Source organism: Heteronotia binoei, chromosome 13, assembly GCF_032191835.1.
Source record: "Heteronotia binoei isolate CCM8104 ecotype False Entrance Well chromosome 13, APGP_CSIRO_Hbin_v1, whole genome shotgun sequence".
NCBI classification, from domain to species: domain Eukaryota; kingdom Metazoa; phylum Chordata; class Lepidosauria; order Squamata; family Gekkonidae; genus Heteronotia; species Heteronotia binoei.
In genome coordinates this window covers 6,329,341-6,349,748 of record NC_083235.1, presented here as the reverse complement: position 1 = coordinate 6,349,748, position 20,408 = coordinate 6,329,341, and the positions used below count along the sequence as shown (strand labels likewise).

The 20,408-nt window shown below is 49.4% G+C and overlaps 1 protein-coding gene across 2 annotated transcripts in view; it reads right to left on the bottom strand.

Annotated features, from left to right (window-relative positions):
• Window positions 1-17,620, bottom strand: part of TYK2 (tyrosine kinase 2) — an 87,570-nt gene extending 69,950 nt beyond the window's left edge. For both annotated transcript variants that reach the window (XM_060253469.1, XM_060253470.1), the window contains exons 1-2: window positions 17,419-17,620; window positions 16,461-16,584 (exon numbers count right to left, since the gene is read on the bottom strand). In XM_060253469.1, coding sequence (XP_060109452.1) covers window positions 16,461-16,584; window positions 17,419-17,605 — 311 coding nt within the window. In that variant the 5' untranslated portion in view covers window positions 17,606-17,620. The remainder of the gene's footprint in view (window positions 1-16,460; window positions 16,585-17,418) is intronic.
• Between the last annotated feature and the right edge of the window lie 2,788 nt (window positions 17,621-20,408).

Sequence of the window (20,408 nt, the reverse complement as noted above, 5' to 3'; positions counted from 1 at the left end):
CAAAATGTGCTGATGGGGGTATAAAACAAGGGTGGCCGAGCTTGCTTAACGCAAGAGCTACATAGAATAAACGTCAGATGTTTGAGAGCTGCAAGAGATGGACATCAGATGTCTGACAGCTGCAGGTCATGAACTTCAGATGTGGGAGGGAGGAAGATGGGGCAAGGGGGAGAGAGAGGTGGAAAGAAAGCATCTTTAAATGCATTCTCCAAGCCGCTAGTTGGCTTGGCGAAGAGGAGGAGGAGAAGGACAAAGATGAGCAGGAGAAGGAGAAGGGGAAGGAGGAAAAGGAGGAGGAGGAGAAGGAGAAGGGGAAGGAGGAGAAGGAGGAGGAGGAGAAGGAGAAGGAGAAGAAACTAGATTTATATCCCACCCTATACTCTGAATCTCAGAGTGACAGAGCGGTCACAATCTTCTTTACCTCTTCCCCCTCCCCACCCACAACAGACACCCTGTGAGGTGGGTGGGGCTGAGAGGACTCTCACAGCAGCTGACCTTTCAAGGACAACTCCTGCGAGAGCTATGGCTGACCCAAGCCCATGCTAGCAGGTGCAAGTTGAAGAGTGGGGAGTCAAACCCGGTTCTTCCAGATAAGAGTGCGCACTTAACCATTACACCAAACTGACTCTCTATAAGCCTCATGGGGTCAAAGGCAGGATATCAGTGAAGTAAACGAATGAATAATAATTAAGATAAGACTAAAAGCTTGTCAGTTTGCTCTACCAGGGGCAACGAGGTGCCTTCCCTGTGACTGAGCAACCCTGAAACGAAACGAAACAAAAAAAGTAAATAAGAGCAGAAGTATAATTCTTGAGCAGACTTTGTCAGCAGGGGAAATGCGGGTGAAGAGGAAACTTCCGCTCTGAAGTCTGCCTTCTGCAAAAAGCCCTCTCTCGGAAGGCGGTTCTGACCGCCTGATAAAGTTCTGATGGCTTGCATATGGAAAAAAAAAAAGAGGAGTAATTTCTCCATCTCCAAAATGACATTGCAGAGTGTCATGAGCCCTGACGAGGGGAGCTAGAAGGGTTAACAGACCTGGAAGAATTGCCAGTCAGCTCCTCAGCCAAACAACCAACAGCTGGCCCATCAATCACTCTCCCCATATTCCAGGCACCAGTGTCTGCTGTTGACAATCTCCTCCAAGCTCTCCCCCTCCCATCTCAAGAGCTCGAAGCAGGCTCCGGAAAGAACTTTCAGAGCGAAGACATGAGGCACGCTGATGCTTCAGCTCTCTCAACCCTGAGTTCTAGCAGAGTCGCTGCCATCCAGGCTGATGGAGGCTCCCACAGAACTCCCACCCAGGATCTGGTAACCTTAAGAATATAAGAGAAGCCATGTTGGATCAGGCCAATGGCCCATCCAGTCCAACACTCTGTGTCACATAGGAACATGAGAGAAGCCATGTGGCAGTGAACCTTGTGGAAGCAACAAGTCTATTCTCCGGCTTGCATCCACGCTCCTTCCTGATTCCTGATCGTGACCTGCTTGAATCCCTTGGCACCCTGACCCTTTGGCTTTTGGACACGGACTTCCGATTCTGGTTTGCGATTTTGTTTTGGTGACTTGGCTCCTGCTTGACTTCCTGGGCTTTAACCTTGGACTGGCTTTGGACTCCCGCCTGCCTGCGCCCGGAGAACGTGACACAGAGCTAGGAAAAGTACAAAGGAGGGCAACCGACAGGATAGTGGGGTTGGAGCCCCATCCCTAGGGGGGAAGGCTGAAGAGTCAATCAATCAATCAATCAACATTTTATTTATATCCCGCCCTCCCCGCCGAAGCAGGCTCAGGGCGGCTAACAACATCTAATACAACAGATTATACAATAAATATTTAAAATCAGTATCTAGCTTTAAAACAGTCTAATTTAAAATTTAAAATGAACATTCTGGTGCTATTTCCACTAAGCATGATGGCGAAGATCACTTAGGCAAGTCCCTCTGTCATTTAATCGGTAAAGGCCATCCCAAAAAGGATGGTCTTGCAGGCCCTGCGGAACTGTTCAAGGTTCCGCAGGGCCCGCACTTCTTCCGGGAGCTGGTTCCATAGGTGTGGAGCTACGATAGAGAAGGCCCGCATACGAGTACTCTGCAGTTTTGCCTCCTTTGGCCCAGGGATGGTCAGTTGGTTCTTCCCTGCTGACCTCAGTGCTCTCTGGGGTTCATATGGGGAAAGACGGTCCCTCAGGTAGGCAGGTCCTCGGCCAATATAGGGCTTTAAAGGTAATAACCAGCACTTTGTAACAAATCCGGTATGTAACTGGCAACCAGTGCAGTCCACACAGCCCCGGCTGTATGTGCTCGAAAGGAGTCTGGGACTCTTTTCGGTTTAGAAAAGAGACTGCTAACGGGGAACAAGATGGAGGTTTCTAAAATGATGCACGGGGTGGAGAGAGCTGATGAACGAATGTTTTCTCCCTCTCCCAAAATGATCCCCAACCTTTTTGGCACCAGGGATCAACTTTGTGGAAGACAATTATTCCAAGGACTTGGGGAGGGTGGGGGCGGGGCAATGGATTCAGGATGATAACAATTGTGCACTTTATTTCTATTCATTTGGTGTGGTGCTTACGCGTACGGATTCTTATCTGGGAGAACCGGGCTTGATTCCCCCACTCCTCCACTTGCACCTGCTGGAATGGCCTTGGGTCAGCCACAGCTCTCGTAGGAGTTGTCCCTGAAAGGGCAGCTTCTGTCAGAGCCCTCTTAGCCCCACCCAGCTCACAGGGTGTCTGTCGTGGGGGGAGAAGATATAGGAGAGCCGCTCCGAGTCTCTGATTCAGAGAAAAGGGTGGGGTATAAATCTGCAGCCTTCTTCTTCTTCTTCTTCCAGTTTGGCATAGTGGTTAAGTGCACAGACTCTTATCTGGGAGAACTGGGGTTTGATTCCCCACTCCTTCGCTTGCAGCTGCTGGAATGGCCTTGGGTCAGCCATAGCTCTCGTAGGAGTTGTCCTTGAAAGGGCAGCTTCTGGGAGCGCTCTCTCAGCCCCACTCACCTCGCAGGGTGTCTGTTGTGGGGGAGGCAGATAAAGGAGATGGTGAGCCGATTTGAGGCTCTGAGATTTGGAGCGGAAGGCAGGGTGTAAATTCCAACGTCGTCCACTTATCGTAATTATTATTACTACATTGTAATATATAAATGAAATAATTATACAACTCACGGCCCGGTTGCTAACAGGCCACAGACTGGGACCGGTCCACAACTTGGGGGTTGGGGACTCCCGTGCTAGAAGGCATCCAAAGAAGCTGATGGGCAGTACGCTCAGGAGAGAAAAAAGGAAACGCCTCTTCAAACAGGAAAGGAAAGGAAAGGTCCCCTGTGCAAGCAACAGTTGTTTCTGACTCTGGGGTGACGTTGCTTTCACGACGTTTTCACGGCAGACTTTTTACGGGGTGGTTTGTCATTGCCTTCCCCAGTCATTACACTTTCCCCCAGCAAGCTGGGGACTCCTTTGACAGACCTCGGAAGGATGGGAGGTTGAGTCAACCTTGGGCCGGCTACCTGAACCAGCTTCACCGGGATCGAACTCAGGTCGTGAGCAGAGGGCTCCGACTGCAGCTTTTCCACTCTGCGCCGCAGGGCTCTTTTTCTTTACACAGAGCGTGATTAAAATGTGGGATTCGATGCCAGAGGAGGTGGTGACGGCCGCAGGAATAAACAGCTTTGAAAGGGGATTTGAAAGTTCAGAAGCAAGTCAACCTCTGAATATCAAGAAGAAAATTGTGGATTTATATCCCGCCCTCCACTCCAAATCTCAGAGCAGCACACAATCTCCTTTACCTTCCTCCCACACAACAGACACCCTGTGAGGTAAGTGGGGCTGAGAGGGCTCTCATGGAAGCTGCCCTTTCAAGGACAACTCCTGCAAGAGGTATGGCTGACCCAAGGCCATTCCAGCAGGTGCAAGTGGAAGAGTGGGGAATCAAACCCTGTGAGGTAGCTGGGACTGAGAGAGCTCTAACAGAAACTTTTAAGGACAACTCTTCCCCCACAACGGACATCCTGTGAGGCAGGTGGGGCTGAGAAAGCTCTGACAGAAACTGTCATTTCAAGGACAACTCTTCCCCGACAACAGACACTCTGTGAGGCAGGTGGGGTTGAGAGAGCTCTTACAGCAGCGGACCTTTCAAGGACAGCTCTGTGAGAGCTATGGCTGACCCAAGGCCATTCCAGCAAGTGCAAGTGGAGGAGTGGGGAATCAAACCCTGTGGGGTAGGTGGGGCTGAGAAAGCTCTGACAGAAACTTTCAAGGACAACTCTTCCCCCACAACAGACATCCTGTGAGGCAGGTAGGGCTGAGAGAGCTCTGACAGAAACTGTCCTTTCAAGGACAACTCTTTCCCCACAACAGACATTCTGCGAGGCAGGTGGGGCTGAGAGAGCTCTTACAGCAGGTGACCTTTCAAGGACAGTTCTGCGAGAGCTATGGCTGACCCAAGGCCATCAAGTGGAGGAGTGGGGAACCAAACCTGGTTCTCCCACAAAAGAGTCTGCACACTTCACCACTACAGCAAACTGGCTCCCTCAGTGACAGGAAGGCAACACTGGAGAAGGCCTCAGCCTCTCTGCCCTATTGTTGGCCGTCCAGAAGAAACCGGTCAGCCACAGTGTGAGACAAAATGCTGGACTAGATGGGCTCTTGGCTTGATCCAACAAGGCTCTTCTTACGTTCTTACAATCAGAGCATTTGGCAGCAAGCTGAAGCGAGTTCTTTTCCACCCCCGTTTTCAACACCCTATTAGCTTCCTTCCCTGCGTAGAAGGTGTCACGTGCTCGGTGGTTTCTGAAGGTCCACAATGTGCAGCCCGCAGCTAGATCTGCACAGGAAGCAGCTGCAGTGTGTTGAAAGGAGGGGGTAGCCACACAGAAAAGCTCACCAGCTCAGCATCCGCACTATCCTTTGTCCAAACGTATCTCTGCCGCTTGAAGGATGCTAAATGCCCAGCCAAGTACATAAGAACATAGAGAAGCCATGTTGGATCAGGCCAGTGGCCCATCCAGTCCAACACTCTGTGTCACACAGTGGCCAAAAAACCCAGGTGCCATCAGGAAGTCCATCAGTGGGGCCAGGACACTAGAAGCCCTCCCACTGTGCCCCCACCAAGCACCAAGAAGACAGAGCGTCACTGCCCCAGACATAAGAACATAAGAGGCGCCATGTTGGATCAGGCCAATGGACCATTCAGTCCAACATTCTGTGTTACATAGTGGCCAAAAAAACCCAGGTGCCATCAGGAGGTCCACCAGTGGGGCCAGAACACTAGAAGCCTTCCCACTGTGCCCCCCCAAGCAACAAGAAGACAGAGCATTACTGCCTCAGAAAGTTCTGTCTATATCAGGGGTGTCAAACATGTGGCCTGGGGGCCAAATTAGGCCCTGGAGGGCTCCTATCAGGCCCCCGAGCAACTGTCTGCCATCTGCTTCCTTCTCCCTCTCTCTTGCTTCCCTCTGCATCACAGCTTGCTTTGCAAGGCTTGCTCAATCACACAGCAGAGCTATTGAGCCAAGCCTCTCTTCCTTCTATTGGCTGAGGTTCCTCCCCCTCCTGGTCCCTTGGGAAAGGAGGAAAAGAGCCAGAACTTCCTTTGCCCAGTTTCCTGGATGCCATGGGAAAGATACAAAGAACGCACCTCTAAGACCAATGAGTGCTAATGTTGTAAGCATCTTTTATTCCTTAATTGTGTTTGTCTGTGTCCTTAAAGTTTATATTTCTGCTACCTAATCTTAGATAGGTACACATGTGGCCTGGGCCGACATAGCCTGACCCAACAAGTCTCATTTATTTCAAATCCAGCCCTCATAACAAATGAATTTGACACCCCTAACCTGTGGCTAATAGCCACTGATGGACCTCTGCTCCAGATGCTGATCCAATCCCCTCCTGAAGCCATCTAATCTGGCAGCTGCTACCACCTCCTGTGGCAGTTGAATTCCATGAGCCAATCACCCTTTGGCGAAGGAAGGACTTTCTTTTATCAGTTCTAACCCAACTGCTCTGCAATTTCATGGAGTGTCCACGAGTTGTCTTCTGAGAAAGGGAGAAAAGGACTTCTTTCTCTACCTTCTCTATCCTGTGCATCGTCTTGTAAATCTCTATCATGTCAACCTTTCTCAAAGCTAAAGAGCCCCAAGAATGTTAAGTGCTCAACCAGCACACCGGGAAAGAAACTGGAAACATCTGAGCTAGGGTAATAAGCAAGGGTGGTCCCAGGTTCAATCTCCGGCATCTCCTGTTAAAAGGAACAGGCAGGAGGGGATGGGAAAGACCTTGACCTGAGACCCTGGCTCAGTGGCAGAGCCTCTGCTTGGCATGCAGAAGGTCCCAAGTTCAATGCCCAGCATCTCCAGTTAAAAGGACCAGGCAGGAGGTGATGGGAAAGACCTTGATATGAACCCCTGGCTCAGTGGCAGAGCCTCTGCTTAGCATGCAGAAGGTCCCAGGTTCAATCCCCAGCATCTCCAGTTAAAAGGACCAGGCAGGAGGTGATGGGAAAGACCTTAGCCTGAGACCTTGGCTCAGTGGCAGAGCCTCTGCTTGGCATGCAGAAGGTCCCAGGTTCAATCCCCAACATCTCCAGTTAAAAGGACTAGGCAGGAGGAGATGGGAAAGACCTTGACCTGAGACCCTGGCTCAGTGGCAGAGCCTCTGCTTGGCATGCAGAAGGTCCCAGGTTCAATCCCCGGCATCTCCTGTTAAAAGGACCAGGCAGGAGGGGATGGGAAAGACCTTAACCTGAGACCCTGGCTCAGTGGCAGAGCCTCTGCTTGGCATGCAGAAGGTCCCAGGTTCAATCCCCAACATCTCCAGTTAAAAGGACTAGGCAGGAGGAGATGGGAAAGGCCTTGACCTGAGACCCTGGCTCAGTGGCAGAGCCTCTGCTTGGCATGCAGAAGGTCCCAATTTCAATCTCTGGCATCTCCAGTTAAAAGGACCAGGCAGGAGGTGATGGGAAAGACTTTCTTCTGCCTGAGACCCTGGAGAGAAGTTGCCAGTCTGAGTAGACTATACGAAACTTGAAACTTGAGTATTGAGTGTAAGGCAGTTTCATGTGTATTTTGTATGGTGGGTTGAGTTTCCCCATAGAGATTTAAAAAAAAAAGGTAACACAATTCCAAAAGAGGGCACTATAACAATTAAGCTTAGGGGAGGTTGAGAACAGCCACACTCAAAGTCCTCCTCCGTCAAAAACCACTTGCTTTGGGTACGGCAAGCAGAATTCTATTTTTGCCCATTGGTGATATTTTCTGATGGAGGCAAATAACTCTGTCAAAACCCACAGCCAAACCACACTAACCAAGATCCGGAAGCATGTAGTCCAAACAAAGGAGTCCACAAAGTGACAGAGAGCAAACTATTTAGTTCTCACATCGAAAGCATTGCTTTTTTTGAGAAGGAACACCTGGCTGGCTTGGCGTCAGGGGGTGTGGCCTAATGCGCAAATGAGTTCCTGGATGGGCTTTTTAACATAAGACCATAAGAGAAGCCATGTTGGATCAGGCCAATGGCCCCTCCAGTCCAACACTCTGTGTCACATAAGAACATAACAGAAACCATGTTGGGTCAGGCCAATGGCCCATCCAGTCCAACACTCTGTGTCACATAAGAACATAAGAGAAGCCATTTTGGGTCAGGCCAATGGCCCCTCCAGTCCAACACTCTGTGTCACATAAGAACATAAGAGAAGCCACGTTGGATCAGGCCAGTGGCCCATCCAGTCCAACACTCTGTGTCACATACGAACATAAGAGAAGCCATGTTGGATCAGGCCAGTGGCCCATCCAGTCCAACACTCTGTGTCACATAAGAACATAAGAGAAGCCATGTTGGATTAGGCCAGTGGCCCATCCAGTCCAACACTGGGTCACATAAGAACATAAGAGAAGCCATGTTGGATCAGGCCAATGGCTCATCCAGCCCAACACTCTGTGTCACAGAAGAACATAAGAGAAGCCATGTTGGATCAGGCCAGTGGCCCCTCCAGTCCAACACTCTGTTTCACATAAGGACATAAGAGAAGCCATGTTGGATCAGGCCAGTGGCCCATCCAGTCCAACACTCTGTGTCACACAATATGTGTGTGTGTGTGTGTGTATATTATACACACACACACACACACATATATATATACACACACATACCGTGGCTAATAGCCACTGATGGACCTCTGCTCCATATTTTTATCTAACCCCCTCCTGAAGCTGGCTATACTTGTAGCCGCCACCACCTCCTGTGGCAGTAAATTCCACATGTTAATCACCCTTTGGTAAAAAGGACTTCCTTTTATCCGTTTTAACTCGACTGCTCAGCAATTTCATCGAACGCCCACAAGTTCTTGTATTGTGAGAAAGGGAGAAAAGCACTTCTTTCTCTACTTTCTCCATCCCATGCATAATCTTGTCAACCTCTATTATGTCACCCCGCAGTCGACGTTTCTCCAAGCTATAGAGCCCCAAGTGTTTACCTTTCTTCATAGGGAAAGTGTTCCAGACCTTTAATCATTCTAATTGCCCTTTTCTGCACTTTTTCCAATGCTATAATATCCTTTTTGAGTTGCGGTGACCAGAATTGTACACAGTATTCCAAATGAGACAGCAAAAAAGACCTACAAAAAAGTCCTGTGTCTGGAGGTGTGGCCTAAAATGCAAATTAGTTCCTGCTGGACGTCTTCTACCAAAAAAGCCCGGGATACATTCTTTCTTTACGATCCAAAAATCAAACAATGTTATAACAACAGAGTATGCATCTACTAAATATAGGCGTAAGCGTTAAAGTAAAACTCCTTCCAAGGGCAGCTCCAAGCGGAGTGGATTTCAGCAGTCAAGAGCTTACGGAGGACAAGGAGGGAACAAAATCCTTTTCCAAGGATCCTTCCTCTGTTACAGAACAGTTGTGACTGACAGCAGACACTCCCTGTACCAGCCACAGGTGTTACTTGGGCCTCCAGGGGAAAGAACGTGATCCAAACATCACGCCCAGGCTCTGAAAACGTTCTTGCAAGCCCATCAACAGCAGGTTAAAAAACAACCTGCCACTCTCACAACTGATTCGGTCTGGATTCTTGCATGGCTTCATCAGTTCGATTACAACCTTCCAAAGCCAGATTAGTACTAAGACCGCAGCCCCTAGCTCAGGCATGTTGAACTCATATGTTATGAGGGTCGGATCGGACATAAATGAGACCTTCTTAGGCCGAGCCATGTCGGGCCAGGCCTTATGTGTCCCTATTTATGATTAGGTAGCAGAGATATAAACTTTATAAAGGACACAGACAAACACAATTAAACTTAAAACATGCTTAAAACGTTAGCACTCATTGGTCTTAAAGGTGCTTTCTTTGTATTTCTCTCATGGGAGCCAGGGAACTGGGCAATGGAAGCTCTGGCTCTTTTCTTCCTTCTTCAAGGGACCAGGAGGGGAAGGAGCCTCAGCCAATGGAGAAAATTGAGGTTTTGGTCCTTAGCTCCTGTGCAGTTGAGCAAGCCTTGCAAAGCAAGCCGAGATGCAGAAGGAAGCGAGAGAGAGGGAGAAAGAAGCAGACAGGAGACAGTTGCTCGGGCAAAGCAAACTCTCCCTTCCCCCTTCATCCTTAAGGGAGGAGCTTCAGCCAGTGGAGAACATAAGAGAAGCCATGTTCGATCAGGCCAATGGCCCATCCAGTCCAACACTCTGTATCACGCAGTGGCCAAAATATATATATATATATATATATACACACACACACATACTCACACACACACACACACACACTCTCACACACTTTTCTCAGCGGCACCTGAGAAAATAGAGGTTTTGCTCTGTAGCTCCTGTGTGATTGAGCAAGCCTGGCAAAGGAAGAGAGGCTTGGCTCAGTAGCTCTGCTGTACAACTGAGAGAGCCTGGCAAAGCAAGCTTGCCCTCCCCCCTTCCTTCCCTCAGCCAATGGAGAAAATAGAGACTTTGCCCTGTAGCTCCTGTGCATTTGAGCAAGCCTGGCAATGCAAGCTGTTACGCAGAAGGAAGCAAGTGAGAGGGAGAAGGAAGCAGATGACCGCCAGTTGCTCGGGGGCCTGATAGGAGCCCTCTGAGGGCCTGATTCGGCCCCCCAGGCTGCATTCTTGACACTAGCTGCTTCGTGAAGCAAGGAACCACGGTGGGCTCTGTCACCATGTTGTGGATGCTCAGCTCCACACTTTAAACTGCAACCATCTGTTGGCTTGCTGTGAACCAAGAGGCAAGCTGTTGTTCCCCTGCCAACCAGATGTCTGAAATTGGCAGCTGGATCAAGAGCAGAGCCCAATAATGCCCCTTCCCCCCCCCAGACACCAGATGTTCTAGTCCCTGGAACAAGAGGTGATGGGTGGTGCTCAACGATCCACAAGTACCAACAGGGAAGAATTCTCCCTCTCACGCTCTAGGCGCAGATTATCCAGAAGGGCTGTCTCCGTGCCATAACCAGGGCAGAAGCCAAGCCAAGGAACTTCAAGGGGAAGCGCCTCGTTGAGATATGCCTTAATTCTCCCCCGAGAAAGGGAAATGGATTAAAACCTTGCTCTCTCTCATCCTTGCTCAATGACTGTTTGATTGAACGCAGATCGTGGTGAAAAAGTCTTCAAGACCACTTAAATCCTTTGCAAACCAAATTATATTATGTTCATAAAGGTAAAAAAAAAGGAAAAGGAAAGGTCCCCTGTGAAAGCAACGTCACCCCAGAGTGAGAAACGACTGGTGCTTGCACAGAGCCAGTTTGGTGTAGTGGTTAAGTGTGCGGACTCTTATCTGGGAGAACCGGGTTTGATTCCCCACTCCTCCACTTGCACCTGCTAGCATGGCATTGGGTCAGCCATAGCTCTGGCAGAGGTTGTCCTTGAAAATGCAGTTGCTGTGAGAGCCCTCTCAGCCCCACCCACCTCACAGGGTGTCTGTTATGGGGGGGGAAGGGAAAGGAGATTGTGAGCCGCTCTGAGACTCTTCGGAGTGGAGGGCGGGATATAAATCCAATATCTTCTTCTCTTCTTTTTTTTTTTTTAATGCAACTGAAATTTACATCGTATTACTATTTTAATAAAAATAATCATAATATGTCGCAAAAATTTTAATTGTACCTTTTTGCCACTACTGCATTTTTTGTTTTTTTTTAAATTTATTTCTTATAAAAAATAAATGATAGCCTCATAGTTGTGGGTGGGCCCCCTTTGTCTCCTTAAAAAGGTCAAGGTCGTCCCCTGTGCAAGCACCAGTCGTTTCCGACTCTGGGGTGATGTTGCTTTCACAACGTTTTCACGGCATACCTTTTTACGGGGTGGTTTGCCATGGCCTTCCCCAGTCATCTACACTTTCCCCCCAGCAAGCTGGGGACTCATTTGACCGACCTCGGAAGGATGGAAGACTGAGTCAACCTGAAGCCAGCTACCTGAACCCAGCTTCTGCCGGGATCGAACTCAGGTTGTAAGCAGAGACTGGACTGCAGAACTGCAGCTTTACCACTCTGCAAAATGGGGCTCTTGAAAGTTAAAGGTAGTTCCCTGTGCAAGCACCAGTTGTTTCCGACTCTGGGGTGATGTTGCTTTCACAACATTTTCACGGCAGACTTTTTACGGGGTGGTTTGCCATTGCCTTCCCCAGTCATCTACACTTTCCCCGCAGCAAGCTGGGGACTCATTTTACTGACCTCGGAAGGATGGAAGGCTGAGTCAACCGTGGGCCGGCTACCTGAACCCAGCTTCTGCTGGGATCGAATTCAGGTCGTGAGCAGAAGGTTCCGACTGCAGTACTGCAGCTTTACCATTCTGCGCCACGGGGCTCTGAGCTTCTCATATATTACATACATTATTCATATCATTACATTTAGAACATAAACCCTTATCGAAATTCTTAAAGTCACAGTCCCATGCACTCGCAATTAGGGTGTCCGGCAGTCATCCCTCCACGATTTAAATATCCAGCACAAAACCCAGTTGCCAACTTTTCTTCTCTGATGGATGATACTGTCAGGTAGTACTACTTGCAGACTGTAAAGTACCTGCATTTCTTTCAAAAAACAGGCCACCTTCACAGTCCAGAAGCGCTACCTGACAGCATCGCCCATCAGAGAAGAAAAGTTGGCAACTGGGTTTTGTGCTGGATATTTAAATCGTGGAGGGATTACTCCAGGCACTTAACCACTACTCCAAACTGGCTCTTGTAAGTGATCAAGAGAGAATCTTCCTTCTTTTCCACCTTTGAGTCTCTGATTCAGGGAGAAGGGCAGGGTATAAATCTGCATCTGCTGGAATGGCCTTGGGTTAGCCCAGGGGTGGGGAACAGCGGCTCTTCAGATGTTTTTTGCCTACAACTCCCTTCAGCCGCAGCCACTGGCCATGCTGGCTGGGGCTGATGGGAGTTGTAGGCAAAAAAACATCTGGAGAGCCACTGTTCCCCACCCCGGGGTTAGCCATAGCTATCGCAGGACTTGTCCTTGAAAGGGCAGCTGCTGTGAGAGCCCTCTCCAGTCCCACCCACCTCACAGGGTGTCTGTTGTGGGGGAGGAAGGGAAAGGAGATTGTGAGCCGCTCTGAGACTCTTCGGAGTGGAGGGCGGGATATAAATCCAATATCTTCATCTACCTCACAGGGTGTCTGTTGTGGGGGAGGAAGGGAAAGGAGATTGTGAGCCGCTCTGAGACTCTTCAGAGTGGAGGGAGGGATATAAATCCAATATCTTCATCTACCTCACAGGGTGTCTGTTGTGGGGGAGGAAGGGAAAGGAGATTGTGAGCCGCTCTGAGACTCTTCGGAGTGGAGGGCGGGATATAAATCCAATATCTTCATCTACCTCACAGGGTGTCTGTTGTGGGGAGGAAGGGAAAGGAGATTGTGAGCCGCTCTGAGACTCTTCGGAGTGGAGGGCGGGATATAAATCCAATATCTTCATCTACCTCACAGGGTGTCTGTTGTGGGGGAGGAAGGGAAAGGAGATTGTCAGCCGCTCTGAGACACTGATTCGGGGAGATGGGCGGGGTATAAATCTGCAATTCTTCTTCACCTGCAGAAAAGCTGGTCAGATTCAACCCAAAGATCTTCCCATGAAGCAGTTTTCAGAGAAGGAAGGATGCCACCTGATCAGAAGCCGCAGGCTAATTTAACCAACAGGTTAGGTTTGTTATTTAACATACTGAACAAAACAAAGGTGCAGCCGAAAACAAGAATCTGAATACAGATTCCAATTTATGAGCCCTAGATGACACAGGCGGGCAATTATACCTTGCTTTGTCCCAGGGGCCAAAATCAAAGCCCTTCTCTGTCTTTTTGGCAGAACATACTGAGCGGAATTCAACACAAGCAGCTTTGGCTACAAATGGAAGGTAACTTATCGACAGACTTAGCCACGTTTTCTCAGAAAAACCTAACTAGAAAACCCACCTGAAGCTAACAAGGTAATGTAGATAGATCCAAATAGGCAGCCGTGTTGGTCTGAAGCAGCAGAACAAAGTAGGAGTCAAGTGCATCTTTAAGACCAACAGAGTTTTATTCAGAATGGAAGCTTTCAAGTGCATGCATCTGTAGACCACATCCTTGCCAGATGGCCACTTCCAATGTTCCCTCTAAGCTGAGTTAGTGTTAGCTAGCTCACAGTTTTTTAATCTCCAACTCACACATTTCTGAACGTAACGTAAGAACATGAGAAGCCATGTTGGATCAGGCCAATCACTCATTCAGTCCAACACTGTGTCAAAAAAACCCCAGGTGCCATCAGAAGGTCCATAAGAAGAACGTAAGAGAAACCCTGTTGGATCAGGCCAATGGCCCATCCAGTCCAACACTCTGTGTCACACAGTGGCCACAAAACCCCAGGTGCCATCAGGAGGTCCATCAGTGGGGCCAGGACACTAGAAGCCCTCCCACTGTGCCACCCCCCCAGCACCAAGAATACAGAGCATCACTGCCCCGGACACTGAGCCACTTGTGGGAAGGGCGGGATATAAATTCTAAATAAATAAATAAATAAAAACATAAGAACGTAAGAGAAGCCATGTTGGATCAGGCCAATGGCCCATCCAGTCCAACGCTCTGTGTCGCACAGTGGCCAAGAAAAATCCAGGCACCATCAGGAGGTCCATCAGTGGGGTCAGGACACTAGAAGCCCTCCCACTGTTGCCCCCCCCCCCAAGCACCAAGAATACAGAGCATCCTTGCCCCAGACAGAGAGTTCCAACAATACACTGTGACTAAAAGCCCCTGATGGACCTCTGCTCCAGATGTTGATCCAATCCCCTCTTGAAGCTGGCTATGCTTGTAGCTCAGGAAGGATGGCCCCAGAGCACAGTAATTTATGCAGTAGGCAAATCACTCGCTCACAGCTTTAATGCCAGTAGCTCACAAAATAGAATTTTTGCTCACAACGCAGCTTACAGGGAACATTGGCCACTTCATACTGAGGATACCGCGGGTGCAGGCTTATCAAGTTAATAATTCAGACAACTTAACAGAAGATTTAAGGGTATACGGTGGGGAGTCAAGGAGCCTGGGTTGGCGTTTTAAAGCAAGAGGAAGAGTGTTTTGATATTGTGTTATTAGAAACCAGACCGCTGCACTCCTAGGTAACATATGAACCGTCCCTTGTAATCCGCTGCACAGCAGCTGCGGAGAAGACAACTTAAGATCGGCTTACAGAGAATTGAAACTAAGATTACAGCACGAAATATTTCATGTATTTTATGTTATTCTATGGTTTATGATTTTAATGTATTACTGCGTTTACTCATGCACATGTGTGTCTACGTGAGCCGCCCTAAGCCCGCCTAGGCGAGGAGGGCGGGACACAGAAAGAAAGAAAGAAGGAAGGAAGGAAGGAAGGAAGGAAGGAAGGAAGGAAGGAAGGAAGGAAGGAAGGAAGGAAGGAAGGAAGGAAGGAAGGGAGGGAGGGAGGGAGGGAGGGAGGGAGGGAGGGAGGGAGGGAGGGAGGGAGGGAGGAGGGAGGAAGAAAGAAAGAAAGAAAGAAAGAAAGAAAGAAAGAAAGAAAGAAAGAAAGAAAGAAAGAAAGAAAGAAAGAAAGAAAGAAGAAAGAAAGAAAGAAAGAAAGAAAGAAAGAAAGAAAGAAAGAAAGAAAGAAAGAAAGAAAGACAGACCAGGAATCAGAAAGGAAAGAAGTTAAGCTTGTTGGAGCTCCTCGTCTAAGCACGACCCTCTGGCCTGATCGCCGCTCTTCAGGGCAGACGCCAAAACAGATCACGGGAACGGGACATTCCGATTACACAGATTTCAAAGTTCTCCTCAGAGACCCACCTGGGTCATCAGCAAATCGGCCTCAGGGCACTTTCATGCAAACAAAATCATGCACTGTCCACTCCCAGTGCCCTTTGCAACTGGATTTTGCTGCGAGAAACGGCAAAATCCGCTTGCAAACAGTCGCGAAGCGGACTGAAACTGCATTATTTAGCATAGAACCATAGAGTTGGAAGGGACCTCCAGAGCCATCTAGTCCAACCCCTGCACAATGCAAGGAACTCACAAACGCCTCCCCCTAAATTCACAGGATCTTCATTGCTGTCAGAGGGCCATCTAGCCTCTGCTTAAAAACCTCCAAGGAAGGCGAGCCCACCACCTCCCAAGGAGGAAGCCTGTTCCACTGAGGAACCGCTCTAACAGTCAGGAAATTCTTCCTAATGTTGAGCCAGGAAATCTTTTGATTTAATTTCAACCCATTGGTTCTGGTCCTACCTTCCGGGGCCACAGAAAACAATTCCACACCATCCTCTATATGACAGCCCTTCAAGTCCTTGAAGATGGTGATCCTCTCACCTCTCAGCCACCTCCTCTCCATGTTAAACATCCCAAGCTCCTTGAACATATATATGAACATATGAAGCTGCCTTATACTGAATCAGACACTTGGTCCATCAAAGTCAGTATTGTCTTCTCAGACTGGCAGCGGCTCTCCAGGGTCTCAAGCTGAGGTTTTCCACACCTATTTGCCTGGACCCTTTTTTGGAGATGCCAGGGATTGAATCTGGGACCTTCTGCTTCCCAAGCAGATGCTCTACCACTGAGCCACCGTCCCTCCTTCAACCTTTCCTCATAGAACTTGGGACGCCAGACCCCTCACCATCTCCGTCGCCCTCCTCTGGACCTGTTCAGCGTATTTAGCATTATTTACCACGCTAATGCAACCCAGATCAAAGGGTTTCTGAATTGGTTAATTTTACTATTCTGCTATTCGATTTTAACTTTGTACCACTTTGCATTCCAGAACCCACACGCTGTATGTAGCTCTGCTCACTGTACCTGATGCAGTGTGCTTAGAGCACACGAAAGCTTACGCTCTGAATAAACGTTTGTTGGTCTTAAAGGTGCCGCTTGACTCCTGCTTTGTTCTACTACTTCAGACCAACACGGCTGCCCACCTGGATTCAATTAGCAGGGGTGACAGCGCTCTTGGTGCTGACGCAACGCTGAACCGCCGAGGAAGAAAGGTGGGAGACACCTGGAGAGCCAAGGGTTGCTTACCTCATCCGAAACTGCAGAGTATGCTTGAATCCGCTGCTGATTTCGAAAACGTGGTTGGGAGGGAGCCACAGCGTGGCTTCCGGGTCGTAGAGAGCGAACAGGCTGTAGCAGATCGGGGTGATCCCTGCGGATAAAGACATTATTCCCGTGTGAATTCTACCGCTACAGTTTCTAGAAAGATACCCCTCGACAGTTAGCCAGTTCCTTGACCAACAAGAAGAAGATGATGATATTGGATTTATATCCCGGCCTCCACTCCGAAGAGTCTCAGAGCGGCTCACAATCTCCTTTATCTTCCTCCCCACAACAGACACCCTGTGAGGTGGGTGGGGCTGAGTGAGCTCTCACAGCAGCTGCCCTTTCAAGGACAACCTCTGTGAGAGTTATGGCTGACCCAAGCCATGCTAGCAGGTGCAAGTGGAGGAGTGGGGAATCAAACCTGGTTCTCCCAGATAAGAGTCCGCATACTTAACCGCTACACCAAACTGGCTCTCAATGGGATTCTTTCCCAGACTTCTTATTTGAAACAATTTCATTGTCACCAGCTAACCCCAGTGACAATTAAATTGTTTAAAATAAGTTGTTTAGAAATGGTAAGAGTCCACACACTTAACCACTACACCAAATGGCTATCTAAGAAGAAGATATTGGATGGATATCCCGCCCTCCACTTTGAATCTCAGAGCAGTCACAATCTCTTTTATCTTTCTTCCCAACAACAGACACCCTGTGAGTTAGGTGGGGCTGAGAGAGCTCTGACAGAAGCTGCCCTTTCAAGGACAACTCTACAGAAGCTATAGCTGACCCAACGCCATTCTAGCAGCTGCAAGTGGAGGAGTGGGGGAATCAAACCCGGTTCTCCCAGATAAGAGTCCATGCACTTAATCACTACACCAGAACTGCCTTCTTCCCAATGAGAGATCGTCAGAAGAGCCACAGAGCCCCACAGGCCGCTTACCGATCTTCTGCGCGATATCAATGCAGATCTCTTCGGCACACAGAGACCCCTGAGTGTAAACCAGATACCGTTCCTCTTCCTCCTCCCCCTTCCAGTGAAGGGACACCTTCAGTCCTCCGACCGGCGAGAAACGGCACCCCTCCATGTCGGACTCGCTGTGTTTCACCGCACAGTGGCACAGCGGCATTCTGGCAGCATCCGTGTGTCCTTAGAGAGAGAGAGAAACAAAAAGCTTCCTTAAAAGCAAGGAAACAAAATGGTTTTTGAAGAACCAAATGCAATATTGAGCAAGACATCCTCTTAAAAATTTAAGTGTGTCTGTGGTCAGCAGACACACACGCTTGGGCCTTTTCTAAGCCCTACAGCAGTAAGAAATTTCACAATTTAAGAAAAGAAGACCAAAAGCTTACAAATTTTGGTTAGCAAAGATGGGCCAAGGATCCTGGTGTCAGGTCAAATCCATCTCATAAGAACATCAGAAGAGTCTGGGTCAGACCAGGGAGGGTCCACCTAGTCCAGCCTCCTGTCCCACACAGTTCCTCTGGAAGGCCAACAAAAGGGCAGAGAGGCCGAGGCCTTCCCCTGAGAAGAACATCAGAGGAGCCCTGCTGGATCAGATCAGGGAGGGTCCATCTAATTCAGCATCCTGTCCTACACAGTGGCCAACCAGTTCCTCTGGAGGGCCAACTACAGGACAGAAAGGCCAAGGCCTTCCCCTGAGAAGAACATCAGAAGAGCCCTGCTGGATCAGATCAGGGAGGGTCCATCTAGTCCAGCATCCTGTCCCACACAGTGGCCAACCAGTTCCTCTGGAGGTCCAACAACAGGGCAGAGAGGTTGAGGCCTTCCCCTGAGAAGAACATCAGGAGAGCCCTGCTGGGTCAGACCAGTGAGGGTCCATCTAGTCTAACCTCCTGTCTCACACAGGGGCCAACCAGTCCCTCTGGAGGGCCAACAAGAGGGCTGAGAGGCTGAGGTCTTCCCCTGAAAAGAACATCAGAAGAGCCCTGCTGGATCAGACCAGGGAGGGTCCATCTAGTCTAGCCTCCTGTCTCACACAGGGGCCAACCAGTCCCTCTGGAGAGCCAACAAGAGGGCTGAGAGGCTGAGGTCTTCCCCTGAGAAGAACATCAGAAGAGCCCTGCTGGGTCAGTCCAGTGAGAGTCCATCTAGTCCAGCATCCTCTCTGACACAGTGGGCAACCAGTTCCTCTGGTGACGCCAGCCAACAGTAAAATCCTGAGACCAAAGCCACCAAGTAATACACCGTCTTACAGTTTGCAAAAATATATTACAAAGATTGCGTACAACGCATAATAAGCAATACAATATCGATAGAGGCCAGCGGTGCTGAGGCCTTTTAAAGAAACAGAAACCCCGAGAGGGCTTACTCTGCTACTTTAAAAGGCCTTCGCACCGCCGGCCTCTATCGATATTGTATTGCTTATTATGCGTTGTACGCAATCCTTGTAATCAGTGTTCCCTCTAAGCCGAGCGAGCGTGAGGCAGCTCACAGATTTGTAGCCTCCAGCTCATGCGCTTTTGTCTTAGCTCAGGAAGGACGGCCCCAGAGCACAATCGTTTATGCAGTCGCTCACAACTTTTGATGCCAGGAGCTCACAAAGAAGAAATTTTTGCTCACGGGACTCTTCAGCTTACAGGGAACACGGCTTGTAGTATATTTTTGCAAACTGTAAGACGGTGTATCGCTTGGTGGCTTTGATCAGTCTACTAATTACATCAAGTGCCCTTCAAGCAGCAAGCAGTAAAATCCTGGGCTGCGGATTCGCTTCACTAGTGCTTCACAACAGCAGGCATCCGTCCTTCCAGTTAAGCTGTGTACCTGCTCCGGTCCCTGATAGAAACATACGCCAGTTGTTTTGAAGAAGAAAAAGACTGCAGATTTACACCCCCGCCCTTCTCTCTGAAACAGAGTCTCGGAGCAGCTTACAATGTCCTGTATCTTCTTCCCCCACAACAGACACCCTGTGAGCCTGGTGGGGGTGAGAGGGCTCTGACAGAAGCTGCCCTTTCAAGGACAACACTTGCAAAAGCTATGGCTGACCCAAGGCCATTCCAGCAGCTGCAACTAGAGGCGTGGGGAATCAAACCCGGTTCTCCCAGATAAGAGAGCTCTGGCTGCCCCTAGGCCATTCCAGCAGGTGGAAGTGGAGGAGTGGGGAATCAAACCCGGTTCTCCCAGATAAGAGAGCTCTGGCTGACCCAAGGCCATTCCAGCAGGTGCAAGTGGAGGAGTGGGGAATCAAACCCGGTTCTCCCAGATAAGAGTCCGCACACTTAACCACTACACCAAACTGGCTCTCCAAAAGGGGGGGGGGCGCAGGAGCTTCAGCTTTTGCAATCCAAAGGTATGCACCATGACAGGGAAAGACGTCTGAGGAATCTGCCACTGTCTCTTGCAGGGAAAGATACCTGGCCAAAGGTTAGCGTTTGTGGGATTTCCCCAGAGGCTTTTCTGCTATTGCCACAAAACAGCAAATCCAGAAGCAGCCTTTTTGGCAAGCAAAGTTATATGCACAACCACAGAGCATGCAAAAGTCCGCTTTGCAATTGCACTCAAAACGAAAGAGGACTTGTCCTGTGCCTTTGACTCCAGCTCGGGAATCTAGACTTAGTACAGAAACTCAAACAAAACTTGTGGCGTGAGGCGGGGGAGGAAACAGCAAAAGTTCAGGGACAAAAAGCAAGCAGGTAAGATGCGGGGAGAAGGGCCCCGTGGCGCAGAGTGGTAAAGCTGCTGTACTGCAGTCCTAAGCTCTGCTCACGACCTGAGTTCGATCCCGGCAGAAGCTGGGTTTTCAGGTAGCCGGCTCGAGGTTGGCTCAGCCTTCCGTCCTTCCGAGGTCGATCAAATGAGTCCCCAGCTTGCTGGCAGGGAAGTGTAGATGACTGGGGAAGGCAAGACAGGGTCAAAAGCCTGGGGGTGCTGTTGGAGCCGTCCCTAAAGATGGAGGCTCAGATAGCAACCAC